The 17,911-nt window shown below is 26.8% G+C and overlaps 3 protein-coding genes across 4 annotated transcripts; 2 read left to right on the top strand and 1 right to left on the bottom strand.

Annotated features, from left to right (window-relative positions):
• Positions 1-969: 969 nt before the first annotated feature.
• OCT59_010584 (uncharacterized protein) lies at positions 970-1,491 on the bottom strand (the record flags this gene model as incomplete). The annotated part of the gene is made up of 1 exon (XM_025311237.1): positions 970-1,491. The coding sequence occupies one exon, from the start codon at positions 1,489-1,491 to the stop codon at positions 970-972; it is 522 nt and encodes a 173-aa protein (XP_025173586.1).
• A 10,031-nt stretch (positions 1,492-11,522) lies between these two features.
• OCT59_010583 (uncharacterized protein) lies at positions 11,523-13,116 on the top strand (the record flags this gene model as incomplete). 2 transcript variants are annotated; one of them, XM_066136016.1, is made up of 12 exons in its annotated part: positions 11,523-11,598; positions 11,810-11,830; positions 11,996-12,025; positions 12,108-12,139; positions 12,217-12,237; positions 12,324-12,330; positions 12,509-12,534; positions 12,629-12,655; positions 12,715-12,760; positions 12,837-12,864; positions 12,946-13,000; positions 13,090-13,116. In XM_066136016.1, 12 exons carry the CDS (start codon positions 11,523-11,525, stop codon positions 13,114-13,116), a joined length of 396 nt encoding a protein of 131 aa, XP_066000693.1. The 2 variants fall into 2 exon arrangements, with proteins under 2 accessions (XP_066000693.1, XP_066000692.1); XM_066136015.1 differs by lacking the exon at positions 11,523-11,598 and adding an exon at positions 11,906-11,930 and having other exon boundaries at positions 11,828-11,830.
• A 2,312-nt stretch (positions 13,117-15,428) lies between these two features.
• OCT59_010582 (uncharacterized protein) lies at positions 15,429-15,851 on the top strand (the record flags this gene model as incomplete). Its single annotated transcript, XM_025311236.1, has 1 exon — positions 15,429-15,851. The coding sequence occupies one exon, from the start codon at positions 15,429-15,431 to the stop codon at positions 15,849-15,851; it is 423 nt and encodes a 140-aa protein (XP_025173585.1).
• Positions 15,852-17,911: the final 2,060 nt, after the last annotated feature.

The raw sequence follows: 17,911 nt of genomic DNA, 5'->3' as shown, positions 1-17,911 counted from the left end.
ATGAGACAACAATTCATCAAATAAATTAAAATTTAATGAAAAGCTTTTGAGTGCATATATTTAACGTAATTTAATAGATACTGATGATTAAAGTTACAAAATGACGTTGAGATTAACCTGTTTGGTTGGGCGTCCTTAACGTACAGTGGGGCCGTGGGCGTGGGGTGCACGATATTATTAACGTACGAACTGTCCTAGTTTAGGAGTTATGCACTTGCACGTGATAGCGTTAACGTTAATTCCGGCCAGTTCGTACATCAATATCGTACATCCTCACTGTAAAATTCAGGTATTTTATATGATTTTCAGATTTGAAACATGTAATTCTGGTCAGTCATTATAATTTTGGCTGGAATACAAGCTTAATTTTAGTCAATATCAAAAAAGTCTTGAAATAAAAATCTTAATTCTAGCAATTTCAGCCAGAATTACAGAGAAGTATTAATCACATGATTTATTTCTGTCCAATCAAAAGTCAATATTAATTCAATCGCGTGATTTTTGAAATTTTTTAATTTGAAACATATTGATGATTTGTTGTGTCTCCCATTATACAGCGGAACTCAATATAACGAACCCTCCGGTTCACTGAAAAAAGTTCGATATACCGATTTTTATAAGCTCAAAAGATAAAATATTAAAAAAAAGATCGCTTTATCGTGAATATCAGTATACAGTATATACTAAATATTTTTTTAAAAAAAATTACGCGTATTTTAATTACTTCATTCATTTTAACGCATTTATAACAACAAATATTAACATGTTAAGTAATACGAGGTTACCCTACTTTGTCTTAGAGTGATAAAATATCTTACAATAATAAATTTAAATATCATTCTTAATTGAAATCTTAAATAATAAAAACTTATAATTACATAGATTAGCTTAAATAGGTAAAAACTCGTATATAATAAGCATAAAAGTACCAATATTCTTCTTAGTAGATAATTGATTGAACGATAAGAACTAGAAATCATTATGAGTTTGGTAATTTGTAGTATAATTAATATAATTGTATCCTGCATTTTCCGAGATAGCTTCATCCGAAGGATTGTTGTAAATATTATTATTCGAATATACTTGAGAATTAGGTGGAATCATATCTACTTGAGAATTAGCGTAAATTTGAGATTTTTGTTGAGGTTGATAAACACGTTGTTGAACCCGCTGATAAAACTGTTGACGAATAAGACTCTGTACATATAGGTGGTAAGAGAATTGCGAATTAGGAATATGTGATATATCAACACCCTTATTTAAGAGTTCGGCGGTATCTAATGAGTGTAATTGAGTATATGTAACACGAAAGATTGTATCGTCTGGTAAAGGTAGGTAGAATTCAAATGTTTTTGGAGGCACAGAATTACTATTTTGATTAGAAATTCCCACAGGATAATTAATATTATTATCATCATTATACATAGGAACGCCAACTTGAACTTCTGATAAATGCAAGTAATCTTGTGCTGAACAATCATTTGAACCCATTTCGAGTTAGAATTTTGAGTTAGAATTTCGAGATTATAATTTTATTTTATTTTATTTTTTTTTTGATGTTTTTAAAGAAATTATGATTTTTTTTTATTTTCGATGTTTTGAAATTATGTCTTTTTTAACAGAACGCTGCGATATTTATATTAAAGAAATTATTTTCGCATGTATAAATTTTGCTAAGCGTTTTAAGTATTTATAATATTTTACTTGATTATTATTAATCATCACGTAAACAAATAGCTTTCTAAGAAAAAAAAATAAAAAACAAATCATGATAATCAAAGATTATCGACCATCTTAAAAAAAAAAGTATTTTTTATTAATTAATTTGTTTCAGGAAATAAATCAATGGAAATATAAATAGATAAATAATAATAGTTCTAAGCATACTATTTCAGTTATGGAATACCAATAAGAAAGAAATTATCTATTGTTTCATGTTTTAATGTTCACAAAATACAAATGAAAAAAAATTATTCGTCCTCATAAATTTCATAAATTTAAAATTTGCAATTGATAATAAATTTTTTTTTTTTGCAAAATCTGATAGATTATGATTTCGTTGTTCTTCTTTTGAAAACATTCCGATTATGATTCTTAGAACAAGTGCTTTTTTGTTTAGCTTTAATTAAATTTTCTGAATATCGGGTTACACGAAATAAGAATCAATATTAGAATGTTGCAGAAAACACGAAAAAAACAAAACAGTAAATAAATAAATTGTCCATATATATATTCTATGCATAAAATGCGGTGTCATATATTAATTCTTTAATTCTTTACGGAAAACTTTCAAAGGTCCTAGAATAATAGGTAGTAATAAACTTATATCCACGCTGCCGACCGTAATTGGGCGCATTTTGTGCGCATAAATCAGATGGGTCCCATTAGCCAATTTATTAAATAAGCAAATAAATAAATATCAATTAATTTCTACAAACAGTTTACAGAATTATTCGAGCGATCATGTATTATTGTAGCAGATAAGATTACATATTCAGTTTCTACATTTAAAAACTGTAAATTTTAGAAATAAATTACTCAACATCATTATGTAATTTGTTGTTTGTATAATAATTTTATATTTTTAACAAATGATTTCATTATGATAATGATATAGCTCTAGTTGGAACTGGGAAATTTCTAATAGGGGTCACCGCAAAACATATAATTAATTTTCAAAAAGAGCACTTAGTAGAAGTCGCGTGTTGGTTTGCAATTTCTCTTTATTTGAAATAGAAGCATGTGAGTAAACAGTCAGATGACCAATCATGTAACTTATATATATATATATTAACTCTGTTTGGATCGGGTTTATCGCAAATTTGCACCCTTAGGTAATTGGTTGCTGATGCGGAGTCAAATAGATTAAAGATCGATTTATAAACAAACAACATATAGCATATTGTGAATAATATAACCAATCTGATCAATCAAAAACTGTGCTCAATTGTAACTATGATCTGATTGGTTGTTTTTTTTTTGGAGAATTAAACAGACCGATCATTTTGCCGATCATTTGTTATCATGTCTAAGCCCTGTTCAATTCTAGACCGGATTGCTCGGATCGAAAAATATAATTGGTTGTCGTGCATCGATCTGAGGTGAACACCAATTTAATTGATCAAATTGACTGCGGTCAGTCGATCCTGTCTAGAATTGTGGGTCTTTAACGGATCAATCCGCGGTTTGGCATCGGTTTATTTGAGTTTGGCCAAAATTAATAAAATTTGTAGAAGAATAATTTTTTTAAATCTGACAAAAATTATAGTTTGACAAAAATAATAGAAAAATGTTGTAATGCTAATCAACGGATCAATCCGGGTCGAAGCACTAGTAATAGAAGCATTACAGTATTAGAAATTTTTGCGAAACATATCGGCGGATTGCATGTCAGCCGAACATAGTAAATTAACATTTATTATAGTTACATGTTATTACGCAAATCCGGCGATATGATAAATATAGCCAAAATTTTTAGTTATGATATATTAATTTTTATTAAATCAGTATATTATTGAACAACTTTTTCTCATTAGTTAAATAAATGTTAAAAAATTTTTTATAAGTATGTCTTTACAAAATTTTAGGGACTATTTATAAAAAAGTGAATAACGTAATGTTTAATGAACAAATTTAAATAAAATAAAAAAAACTTTAAACAGTTCATGCATAAAATTTTTCCAAGTTTAATATTCATGAGCATTCATTCAATGGTAACTTATTTTAAAAATTTCAAGTTTCGCCCGAAGTTCTGTGGCTTCGGCCGAAGCTTAGCTTGATCAGTCAAAATAGTAGATCGCAAATGATCGACATGGGATATTCTTTAAATTCTTTATAAATTCGGACCATTTTTCCCGGATATTTTTATCTAAACGTTGTACGTTGTCGTTCCACGAATCAAATTTTCTTTACATATAATGTGTGACATGAACAAAATATTGGAAACGCCACCAATACAGAAATAAAAATTTCTTATTATTGGGATCAATCCTGCAAATATTTTGTGTGACAGGAAACTAAAATTAGACAATAAATGTATATATAAGCAACCCATTTGTTATTGATTTAAAAAACCCCCAGTCAAAGAAATACTGTTTTAATTACTAATCATACTTATAAAAGATATACCTATAAGTTTTTTTTTACAATAAATTAGACTTGGAAATAAGAATTTTATAAGAATTAATAATTGTATAGATCATTATTAGGCATAACGCCCGTAGCCCCGTACAATAATAGAACTTATTTGACTCGTTCTAAAATTAAATTTTTATGTAGAGCTTTGAGTAAAAAAATTATATGAAACGAATGAAAAAGCCTTCTATGTTATTTTTTTTGTTGTAGAGACTTAGAGAACACAGAAAAACAATAAACATAAAATGTTAAAGCACCTACTATAATAGACTATGTATTTTTGATATCATTGTCAAGCCCAAAAGGTATATATTCCGTCCCTCCGTATAAAGTAAGAATAAACGGTCCTACGAGAATTACTATACGAAAGTCTCTACTATTCCAATATGTAAAACGAAGGTTAGACGAAAATAAATCACAGTGATAATGCCATTAGCCACTATGAAGAATCCAGCTGGATAGATTGAAGGGCGGAGAAGATGGAGATTGTTTTATAGCAATGTAGCGAGTTGCTTGAAGATATTGCATTGTGTTTCGGTTCGGTTTGAGTCATGCATTTACATTTATGCCTTCATTTTTTCATTCACTTGATAGTCACGTACATGCTTACTTACTGATTCTCTCCAGAAATTAAAAAAGAAAAAATTTAAAATTCATTTGTATTAAACTCGTGTAGAAGATAAAGTTTAGTCTAGATCCTTGATATTATTCAGTTAAAGATTGAGAACCGGTTTAACTTAGTATTGATGTCGAAGCTAAAGTGGCATGATAGGTGCGTGTAGCTTTATCTAAATATAAGATTAAGAGACGCAGTAGCGGGCCAAACATGTAGTTATTTTCCGGTCAAATAAAACGAAAGAAATACGGAATACGGAGTATCGTTTCGGGCCTTTTGCGATTGGGTATGTTCCAGGTTTAATTTGAAGATACATTGAAGATTTGATGCGAATTCCGATATTTTTTTGAATATTGCAAAGAGATTGGTGATCATTATAGTTAATCCATTATTGTGCAGTGAGTGTCCAATCAATGAGATTGTTAGTTATTTATGCTTGTCAGCGAGAGATTTGGTAGAGACTTCTGTAACACGGAAGATAGTATAGATTTAGTAATACGTGGTTTAATGCGCATTTATCAAATAATGTCAATTTTTTCACATTAGTAAAATACATGACATTTTTACAAAAACACTGTATTTAATTTAGAATTGGTTAAATACTCTCAGCCAGGTTATCGTTTAACGTAATTAACATTTTGAATTACAATTAAAATGAAAAACTAACTAACGAAACATATAATATATATTCTTAGGTAATAAGCATGGATTGAGTGATAAAAATTAGAAATAATTCTGGGTATAATTTGCATTATGATGATTGTATTTCATATCTAAGATATTAGCTTTGTTGAAGAGATTACATTATTTGTAAATAATATCCAATATACTTGAGAATTAGACGGACTCGAGAATTAAGTATCGTGTTAAAAGATTGAGTTTAAGGTTGTAGAATTTAAATAAAATATTATTCGGTTTAAAATTTCTCACGTAATTAGGAGAGTATGTATTGTTTTGACAAAATTCTGTTGATCGACAAAATATTATTTTGTGCCCAATCACTCAGATCGAGATATTAACAGGTCATCATCCATTAATCCTGTGTACTGTGTAGCGATCGGGAGATAAAATTTTTTGGCTGAACTAAAAAGGAAATAATCACATTATTTTTATCACTTGACTATTTTTATTGGCAGAATTCTGAAACTCGCTATGCTATATATTTTTTTTTTAAAAAAAAAAAACTTTATTTTATGACATTTTTATTAATAATTGGATTAAGAAAAAAAATAGAAATAAAGTTTTCTAGACGAGAAATGTGGTTGGAATAATGTTATGTGCAAACATGAACATCAAATTATTGTATATTTGTTAGAATCTTCGTTAGAAAGCAAAGATCAAAAGAATAACTTTCAGAATTGACAACAAAACAATTATCACCTCAATCATGAATAAAAATAGGGATGAAACGAGAAAATGTAAAGCTGCCATTAAGTCTTTAATTATAGTACCCAACTACCATACATTATTTAATTAATTCGGGTAATTGCTTTAATAAAGAAACCTGGGTAATTCGAGTACACAGTGAAATTCGATAAACCAGATCTCAGTTCCACTAATAATATCCGATATCTGGTATAGCGAAAAAATTTCGATATCACTCACTCAACCAAAATTTGATCGGCAATTTGCACAGTACAGTTTTTTTTAAAAAATGATATTTTTTAATATAATATTATGATTGATTATGTAAATTTGACCATTTAAAAAATAATATAGTGGTTTTTTATAGCATTTCTTATATAAATGTCAAAAAAAATTTTTTTAATCAAAAAAATACTATGTAAATCACCTTTTTAAGTCCAAGTAAACATGACGAGCGTACCTTTTTACATATATTTTCATTATTATTTAAGTTAAGTAATGAAATCCTAAGTACGATCTTAGTCAAATATCTAATAATATAAAGTATATTGCAAATTTTAATTCTTGATAACAAAAATAATATCAATGTATAAAATGAAGTATGTTCACGTTAGCAATTATCATTAACAAGCAAAATTCGTGCAACCTAAATAATTACTGATGATTTTAATTATAAAATTTTTATCCCTGCGCAATACAAGTGAAAACACTTGCTGATGCTATTTTTACGTTCGTTATTAAAATCAAAATCTTCAATACATTATATACCATTGGACATTTGTCCAAGCTTTTTCTTGAGATTTTATTATTTAATGTTAAAAATGGTAAAAATATATATAAAATTGTGTAATTTACTTAGTATTTTTTTGATTTAAAATTTTTTTTGGTGCTTATTATAAGAAATACTGCAAAAAAATCATCTTATTATTTTTTAAATGGGTTAAATTTACATAATCAATCGTGATTTTATATCAAAAAATCAAAAAAAAAACCGTTCATTTTAAAAAAATTTACTATTCGTTAATGGGGCGACTGATATATCGAAATTTTTTTTTTCATGAAATTTGATATTAAATGAAATATATAACTTCAGCCGGAATTAAGATTTTTATAATTCCGGCCAAAATTAAGATTTACCGCACACGTTATTTAAATTTTATTGGTTTATGATCACGTGCTACTATATATCGAATCATATAACCCAACACAGAGACCCGGATTTATTCCGCAAATTTTTATCACGATAACGGAAAAATTCCGATTTAATTACGATAACAAATTACCAATTATAGTAAGAAACATTTATAATTCTAGCCGGCTTACATCACGACAATAATTTACGATTTAATTATATCACATACGTGATTTGGTTCCAGCAAAAAAATCCGGTTTAAACCCGAATCCGGTTTACCAAAGATCCGGTTTATCGAATTTCGCTGTGTAATTCAGTTGAGACAATATGAAAGATATTCGTCAAGAATAAGCCCTGTCGTTTGATATCAATCATTAACCCTATATAAAGGTAAAATACGTAACTCACAGGGACGATGATTTCTTAGTATCACAGAATTTCACAAGAATAGGTTGAGGTAATTTTTAAAATTGTTGGCCTGATTGGCAAATCGTAATCTAGGATGTTTATTGAAACAACAACAATCAAAATTGAACAGAAAAGTCGTTCTATCTTTTTTATTTGTAAATAAATCTACTAGTAATTGTTTGTATGTATATTTTTTGTGCTCTTTGAAAAAATGAATACATTTATAATTCTACTATCTTTTCATTTCAATTTTTAATTAAATATCGAAACAGAACATCATCTACTTCGATATATATATTAAAGGAACGATATGTTCACTTCATCAGTTACTATTTATCCGGTCGCAAAAATTATTCAACGTCGGTTGCTTTTAAGGGGAGATTTTTTCATAGTACACCAAATGATTTTTTGATAGCTTATAAATTAGTTCAAGAAAATCCTCAACGGGTGAAGATTTATTAAATAGTGAGGAGTTTGATATAAATACACGAATTAAAGAGATAGCATTATTCCCACAACAAAAATTAAGTCTTGAAGAAAGCTTGTTTGTAAAGTTTTATTTACGGTTTTCATAAGAAGCGGACGAGATTAAAATCTAAATGATATACCATTAGACGATTTAGACGTGGAAGTGCAATAATATTATTTCACGCTTATCACTATGTTAACAAAGACTGTGTTATTTGGATTAGGAATTTATTAGGAATTTGCATATGAACGGAGCCATTTCCACTGGATTTCGTGCTGAATGATTGAACTTTTCATTTTTTTCTTTTCTTTTTTCTTTAAGATTACGAACTTTTTTATTAGTATTTCTTTTTTTTTAATTCATTTTTTTAAATAAAAAATGTTAAGAACCGGTTACGTATTTATATTATTTTTTTTAATAGTGAAAGTTGTTCTTTAACCTATTTAGAAGTGATATAATGGATATTTGGAAATATTTATTGCATATTTCTCTAAAAAATTGATAGGTTATGTAATCTATTCACTTGTACTATATATTAATTACATAAAATTCATTGCCTATTCGTCTTGTGAAGTATTCTATAAATAAATATTAGGATCATTTTAATACTCACCGGAGGTGAAATTCACCGGGGTGATTTTCAATATATTACGTGATTTATAATTACTATATTAAAATTTTTCATTTTTCATTTTTGAAAAAAAGTAAAAAAAACCATAATCAAAAATCTTTCCGAATTATATTTTATTAGCAGGCGTAAAATTTATTAAATTTATGCATAAAGCATAATGTAAATCATGTCTCGGTGAAATTCACCAGAGGTGAATGTAAAATTAATTCTAAATATTATTACTAATTAATGTAATTAATATGTAAAAATTTCTATATGAAACTTAAAATTAATACTTGTCTCTAACTTTTTCATAATGACACGCGTTTTTATATTCATTTAGGTGTACTTATTTTATTATATCAATTAGGTGACACGCATTTTTATATTTATTTAAGTGTTATTTATTGTACTTGTTTTATTATATCTATTATGAGACACGCATTTTTTATATTTATTTAGGTGTCGGTTATTGGTATTATTTATCATTTTATCAATAAAGCGTATTTTTATTGTTTTATAGAAAGTAAATAATTTAAATTTAAAAACATAAAATTTTAGTATTTTTTATACTTAAACTATAAAATATGAAAATGTGATTTTTTATTTATTATTTTAAAAGTGCGAGAAGCGAAAAAAACTTGCAATTAAAATTTTTCTCAGATAAATGTTACACAAAAAGCATCACAAAAATCACGTGGGGCAGAAAAGTGTCGGGTAAATCAACACGAATAGCCAATGAAATTAATTGTATCATGCGATTAATTTCGAACGAAAAAAACCACGTTTCCTGTGAACTGTGATTCAATTTAAATGATTTTTCCACCAGCCCGTTGGGTTACCAGCGGGTTGGTTAATCATGTACTATTTTACGCAGTCTGCACTGATTCCTGTTCACTCGATAATAAAATAAATTTAAATAATTTTAATATTCTAAAAAAACAAACGAAGCTTGTCCCAATGCTTTAAAATTATCTTAATCCAACATGATTAATATATATAGGGATTTGACTTAAATACGTACTATAATAACGAGATACCATTGTCTCCACAACGAAAAAAAAAGAAATCTAGTCTACAAAGCTCTACTTTACATGTTTAACAAAAAATGTGCGTTATCACATTGAGTTATTTAACTTATCGTAAACGGTTGGCTAAGATACCTGGGTATAATACAATTCAGGAGTTCTATACTTTAGGGGTACTTTGGTCTAAGAAGGAGTACAAGATTTGTTGAGTATGGGCTGGTTATATTTAATTTATGAATAATACCGGGTACCATACAAATTACATACAATGAACTCTTCATGTATAATACCCGGGTCTTCTGCACCAAATTTATGAGTATGATACAATACTATGGGGTACTTTAGTCAACTTTATGTAATAAATTATGGCCTTGAAAAAATTATAAAGATGAACTACAATATTCCTACTTTTCTAGATTTACTTCTTAATATATAAATAAAACGAAATTTATGGCCAAAATAATCCAACAATTATTCACGATATTAATTTTAAATTTAACCTACATTAATATTCAATAAAACCCTTAAAAAAAAAACATTTTAATTTTTAAATGAATTTATATGACAAATTCGCTCTTTTTCAATTTAAATTTGAATTCAGATTCTTGCAAATTTTATCATTGTTTTCAGAATCGTGCTACCCCATACGAATTGCTTAATTACAGGAGTCCTGTAACAGGACGATACCAGCTATAATTGACCTGCAACGTACACAGAATTCTGCAATAATTACATATCATTCATATTCCATATTTACATTATACAAAAGTTTAAAACTTCTTCGAATCCAGAATGGATACTATTTAGTATTTACATAGAAAAATACAGAACTTTACGGTAGTAATTGTTACATTCACTGGTCGAAGTGGGATGATTTGCATGAAGTTTATTGCCCATAAATAGCTTATACATTTGTTGATCTCAATTACGCTTAAGAAATCTCCATCAAATTTAATTTATAGATTGAAACGGGTAAAATTTATTGTAAATTTTATGATTTTAAAACTAATTCGCTAATTATAATGTATAAATTCTAAATAAATTTTAATTAAATTTAATATCAATGTTTATTACGCATATAATAGCTTGAAATTTACTTGAAATATGATATTAAATTTGCAACAAGCCATTTACTTACTATTATTGAAATTTTGCTATACTAAAACAAAATTTATATTATTACAAAATTACAAAAAAAAGCAAAGAGATAATCATAAACTTCGTAGCCACGCTCAATTAAGGCAATGTATTACTAGACCTATGCTAAAGATGACTTTAGCAAGGCTTTCTTTGTGAAATTAAAAGAAATTTCATACACTTTGCCAGCTGGTGAGAAAGCTTATGACCTCTAATAATCTCAAGTCAATTTATATTAAAAAATCTAGAATGTTTGTGAGAAATAATAATTAATGTTATATTATTGTATTTGCTATTTGTGTCATTTTGTGATGGTTAAGTTGAACATATTCCAAGCATCAAAAACCATAATTGCAGTTTATTATTTTGAAGAGTATAAAAGAAAATGTAAAGAAAATTAAAAAATAGTTTATTCGTGATTAAAAATAGTTAAAATAGTTAAAATAGTTTATGTTATATCAATCCTCAAAATGGAATCGGGTCCTATTTTGTCATGTGTATCACATGATATAATAACTGATAGGCGCAGTTCAATGACGGATAATCTTTCTTTAAAAAAAAAGTTTGTTCTTTCCCATAATTCCTTTCCCTCTTTCTCCTTCATTAATTTTTTTTTCACAACAATGACATCAATGAGCTATTGGTATGAACAACTGACAAAAATTAAAGGAAATGAACAAATAATTCCAATGGCTCAAAGTTGAAGTTCAACTGAACATTTTCGCAAATAGTGCTCTCTTAGGTGATTTCTTTTTATTTTTATCAATTTTTTGAATTTTTTTTTGTTTTATCGTTATTTACTATAATTTTCTTTTTTTTTCTTATTATTTTTCATAAAATTTTTTCCAAGCCTATGATAGCTGGACTTGAAGAAAACAAAAGTAAAAATTATACTTTACAATAAAACAAGAACTGGAAATTAAAATAAATGGCAAGTTAGTTTTGTTTTAATAGTTCATTATTAGTATTAGAAATGTATTAAAATTTTCTTTTTAATTTTTTAAAGGTAACAGAGAATCTTCAGACGATTGGTGATTATTGGGGAAAAAGTTTCTATAAAAAATGTATTAAATGTTCCTTCTTTTTTTTTTGGTAGGTAATGTTCTCTGGAGGGACTTTTTGGACAGTAAGTAAAATTTTTGGGAAAAGAATTTCGCCATTAATTATGAGGAACATACTAAATTTCCTTTTTTTTTATTTTTTTGTAGGTAATGACTTGTCTGTGGAAGACTTTTGGATAGTGAGTTATTTCTTTTGAGAGGAATTCGTCATTTATCTGTAAGAAATGTCTGACGCTTCTTTTTTTAATCTTTATAGGTTCTGTATTTCCAGACTTTGGTAAGCTATTTGAATTCAGAATTGACTTTAAGAAACCTATTTTAAAAGAATTTTATTAATGAAATTTTTCTTTTTTTATTTTTTAGCCTTATGGTACTTTGGATCTTTGAAGCAGAATTTTGTTAATGGAAGATGAAGTTTTTTCTCTCATTTTAACGTGGATTTTTTTGACACATGGACTTCTGATAATTCTTTTTTTAAAGTTCTTTTTTTTAATTTAAAAAAAGGGAAAGTGATTTTTAAATTATTTTTAATGAATTCAGTTTTTTAGACGGCTTCATTAGGATCTTTAGACACGTAGGTTATGGTGTACTTTTTTTTTATATTCTTAAACTTTTTTTTTAATATAATATTAACCTAACAACTTCATTTTCGTTCTTATTTGGATAAGTCTTCAGCTCTTTGGAGGCTGATTTCGGTAAGATATTTTTTTCTTTGACATTAAAAAATGATTACTAACTTTTTTTTCTTTTATAGATGACTTGCTCTTTGGTATCCAGAGATATTTTTGAACATGGATTTCGTAAGTTCAATTTTTTTCTTTAATTTTTCTTTTAACAAAGAATGATCACTAATATTCATCATCTTTCTTTTTTCAGATGGTTGGTTTTTTGACTTTTTAAACACGTGAAAACTTGGTGAGATTTGTTTCTAATTATGCATTTCAATGAAATGTTTTTACTAACATTTCAATTTTCTCTTTTTTAGATGGTCTAGGTCTCTGAATCAAATGTTTAGGGATCTTGTAGAAAAGAAGTTTGAGGTTAGAGATCATAGGCTTTCTCACCAGCTGGCAAAGTGTATGAAATTTCTTTTAATTCACAAAGAAAGCCTTGCTAAAGTCATCTTTAGTGTAGGTCTAGTAATACATTGCCTTAATTGAGCGTGGCTACGAAGTTTATGATTCTTAAATAGAAGTGAAGTTTCATTATAATATACATAAAATTTATATAAAATTTATAATAATTTATTGTATTTATTGTTAATATTTTAGCTATATATTTGCAAATATGAGCGAAATTTCATTAACATTTCTTATATCATAAAAAATTTCTGTTTAATGTATTATAAGTTTAAATGATATATAAAGAAGGTTTTATCACAATTTAAAATACATTTATATAATAGAAACTTGTAAATTTCAAATGACATATACACTTCATGGAAATTGGACAAGTTTACAACAAATTTCCTTAATATACACTTTAATTGGAATTAATTGAAATTACTGGTAAATCAATTTGAAATGTGACGTGTATATAAAATTTCTCTAGTGTAAATGTATTGCACATCCCCCTACTTCGACCAGTGATTATAATTTAATATGATAAATATTTTCAAAACTTCTATAATTATTGAACTATTTAATAAAAATGGCGAGTTTAAATGATGTTATTACGACATACAGTATAAAAATATATATAAAAAGGAAAAAGGATTAGTATAATATTTAATTTATATGAACCAATGCTTTATCATAAACGTTAGTAGATTATTTTTAGGTTACGGCAAGTGCCGTAATGTCGTAATTTTACATGCTGTAAATATATAAAAGAGAGATAAAGAAACGAAGTTTACGTTGTTTCTTAAAAGTAAACATCAAAAAAAATCTTCCTTACTTACCGGAATGTCCATGAAGTCAAGAACAACCGCTCCTAAAAAAAAAAGAAAAAATGACGTGCGCAATGAACCGTTACTAAATATATATATATATATTTTAATAAAAAAAAATGTCTTATTCATTTACGGCGTTCATACGGCATTTTGTTAACTACGGAAATGCCGAACACCGTTGGGAAATTTTGACGGATGCTTATATAAGAATACATAGATTTTATTATTAATAATGCAATACTAACGTAAATTTGTTAAACATTTCCCCGAGTAGGTGACACCTGATAAGAATTATAGAAAATTCTTTATTATTCCAAAACCGGGAACGAGAGAATTCATGATATAGTATGTGGCACAAACATTAATAAATTTTTTACTTTCATTAATTTCCTAATTCGATCTAATGACAACCACGCCTTTAACAATAGGTTACACATTTTCCTTATTCATCCATTTTTTTTACTCGTGATTAGGGGTTTGAAAATTCTTCTTTGTTATGATTTCTATTTTCGTCATTGTTGTGACTCCTGTGTAATCTGACTGACATGTTGATCTTTGTATTCTTTCTAGAGAAAGTATCTTCATGATTATGAGATTTGCGATTTGCCTAAATTTTTTTATTTATTATATAAAATGGTTAAAGCTACAATACAGTATGGTACAAAGAAAAAAAAAACTTTAATAACTATTTTTAAAAAATTGATTATTAAGTCATATTTTAGAAAGCATTTACACTATGACTCCAATTAAACGACAAATAAAAAGACATTTTCTAATTTTTAATAATGAAACAAGAAGAATATAAACATGGAAAAATTTCGGCAAATAGACATTACTCCATTAGTTTAAGAATGAAAAAAAAAAAAATTTTTTCTTCATTTTTAAGCATAAAAGGCATATTGAAATCAGCGGATAAACGGGAATAAACCTGCATCCAAAATTTAAAAATGTAAAACCGATTTCATTCATGTTTAATCTTTTTTTTTTTTTGCTTTCTTCTTTTTTTTAAAAAAAAAAATAAATAACTGCAACCAATCAAAAAAATAAATTTAATGCGTTTACCATAAATTTATTAAAATCCAAAAATGTTGTTATTAGCGGTGAAAATCATTAAATTGATCACCTGAACTAAATTTCTTTTAAAGCTTTAATAAGCTTTAAGAGTTCATATATATATTATATTCGGTTTAATAATCAAGTAGCTAAGCTTATTATTAACAGTTATACGAATAATACGATATTAAGAAACATGAAAAAAAATTTCGTTTGTATATACTTCTGATAGCATACAGTGCGAAGTGTAGTTAGTATACATTTGGTTATAATAAATAAATTGTGACAAACAAAAATTTATGCAGGTCACAATTATATAATTAAATGCATGTGTTTAATTTATAGTTTTGCATATAATAAAGTTCAATTAAGTTCGTTGAGATATGCACGTCGTTAATACGGTAATACGAAGGGACGATCATTATGATATTATGATACTATATAAACCCACAAATTCACGACTTAGTTCTTCAAAATTCGGTTTCCCTTTTACTTACTAGGTGCTTAAAAAGCACCAAAACACAATGTCTACCTCTATTAACCAAACAACAGTTGCGACAATTGTGCAACGTCGGCCACTTATTAAAGGAAGATTTTATCATAGCTCAACAAATGAAAAAATTTTTGAAAAAATTTTTCTAGTAACTTTCAAAATTGTTCGAGATGATTTGTCATATGATCATAACGATCCGGATGACAATCTTGAGTACGATCATGAATTCTTTTATCAATACTTGACAACAAATTATTATGTAAGATGTAAATTTATATCTCATTCCGCAGTTTTAGACTTATTGAATTATGAGTATGATGTGAATACACTATATAACGAGCCACCATTGACTCCGTCACAAAAATACATACTCGAACAAAGCTTAATGGTAGAACTTTATCTGCGCGTCTCAAAAGAAACGGATGAAATTATAGTAGGAACGGTTCAAGATTAATTTCTTCGAGTCCTACTTACTATTTCAATTAATAATAGTTCTTACATATTAAAATATGCTCTTGGATAATTTAAGAATTTCGTCTATACTTGTACTCATCGAACAATATTAATGATCGTTTGTTTTATCATTTGTTGAGTTTATACCACTTCCATCTCCTTTATCTCTTCCTCTTTTATCACCAACCATCGTCATTCTCTCCATCACTTCTCCTTTACCTTTCTCCTAAACAATTAGTAAGTCCGAATTGGTTATTATGTAGACATTTATATGCTATTTCATTATTTTCACACAATAAGATTATATCCCACTTGCCATATATCAAACTTTAAGTTATTTTAATCAAAAACCACTTTGAAAAATAATGTTCAAATACACTAGTTGCCGACTTAATACAAATGTTAGGATAACGGAATACTTGTTCTTAACATATAATATTAATTTGGTTGTCTTCTGTACAGGAATGTTAACTTAGTTAGATTTGAACGATGATCCTCTTATTCAGAATATTATCAAAGATGGTTATGAAACGCTCATTTTATCCGATTATAATTGTGGATGGATTTCATTCGATTAGAAACAATATCTTATGAATGCAAAGAAATTTACATAAACCTTTAATCAAAAATTATGAAAATTGAATCACAATAATGTCAAGAAATTAACAGTATTGAAGATTACTGTAACATACTGTATAAAATCAAAGAAATTGAAATCCTATTTATAGTATATAATCAAAATCTCATCAATTACTTTAATTCTCTTATAGAATTAAATTCTTTTTTTTTTTTGTTAAATAGTAAAAAATGTCTATATATATAATCGTTAAAAAATCAGTAATTCCGTATCATAATCTCCCTACTTTAATTCCGTTGTTTAAAATTTTTAAAAAAATTAATACTGTATATTTCCTAAAAAAAGAGTAGATTTATTTCTCACCCGGAGTGGAGATTAATGTTACTCACGTCCCATAATTTAAAAAATTTTACTGAGTAAAGTAATTTGTTCATTTTTTTTTAATAAATTTAAAAGACAAATGCTAAATTACTATTAAAAAAAAGTGCGATAAATATTATAATTGTATAATTAAGTATTCGTTGAACGATATTAAATTTCGGTAAATGTTTTAAGTTGTGCCTTGCTTTAGTTAGATGATGATGTCATACGACTAACCAATTTTTAATGTCTCAAGTGATTTGGCCAGCACTAATGTTTGAGGGCGTAATATTTTTTTAAAAAAATCCGTTAATAAATAATCCAATGATCATTTTGTGTACCAGAAATATTTTATTCTAACTATATCAAAGTAGCGCATTGGCTAATTTTTTAAACAATAGAATATAGTTTATTCGTAACGTTTCATAAAAAATAAATAAACCATTATACAATTCCTTAAAAACCACTTTTTCAAGATCCTTTCAACGTATAGACAGACATATAGTAACAGCAAAAATACACGTAATTTTACGGGGAGAAAAGATTTTCTAAAGTCACAAAAGTAAATTATTCAAAGTATAAATACAAAAAAAAATTGATTTATTGGATTATTTACTTAAATAAAACTTTAACGAGAAACAATTATTAATATTTTTTTTAACTTTTATATAAAGTTGCCTATCCAACCGGATTTTTGATTATTATCCGATTTTGGCAGAATTTATTTATTATAAAAAAACAATAATTTATAACAATAACAGATAATATATTTTTTTTAAACAACCAATAAGTTAATGTATAACCTATTCAAATTTACTATATTTGAAAGTCTCATTTGATTGTTATGTCTCATTGTCTCATGATCACAAGTGTGTAACGAGACGCTTTTGCTAAAAATATCCATTTGTCAGCGAAAAAAAAAATATATATATATATATTTAAGCTGCGTTGAATAATATTCGTAATTGATTCGCAGTAGACAAGCAAAGTTTGTAAGTAAAATAATGAAGTAAATAAATAGTACAACAAATGTAAATATTTATTACAGCTGACACGAATTGAAAGAATGAGGGCGTAAATGATCATCAAGTAAAATACGAATAATAATTTCCAATAATAATTTG

Source organism: Rhizophagus irregularis, chromosome 19 (genome assembly GCF_026210795.1).
Source record: "Rhizophagus irregularis chromosome 19, complete sequence".
In the NCBI taxonomy this organism is placed as follows: Eukaryota; Fungi; Glomeromycota; class Glomeromycetes; order Glomerales; family Glomeraceae; genus Rhizophagus; species Rhizophagus irregularis.
This window is presented reverse-complemented; position numbering and strand designations above follow the sequence as displayed.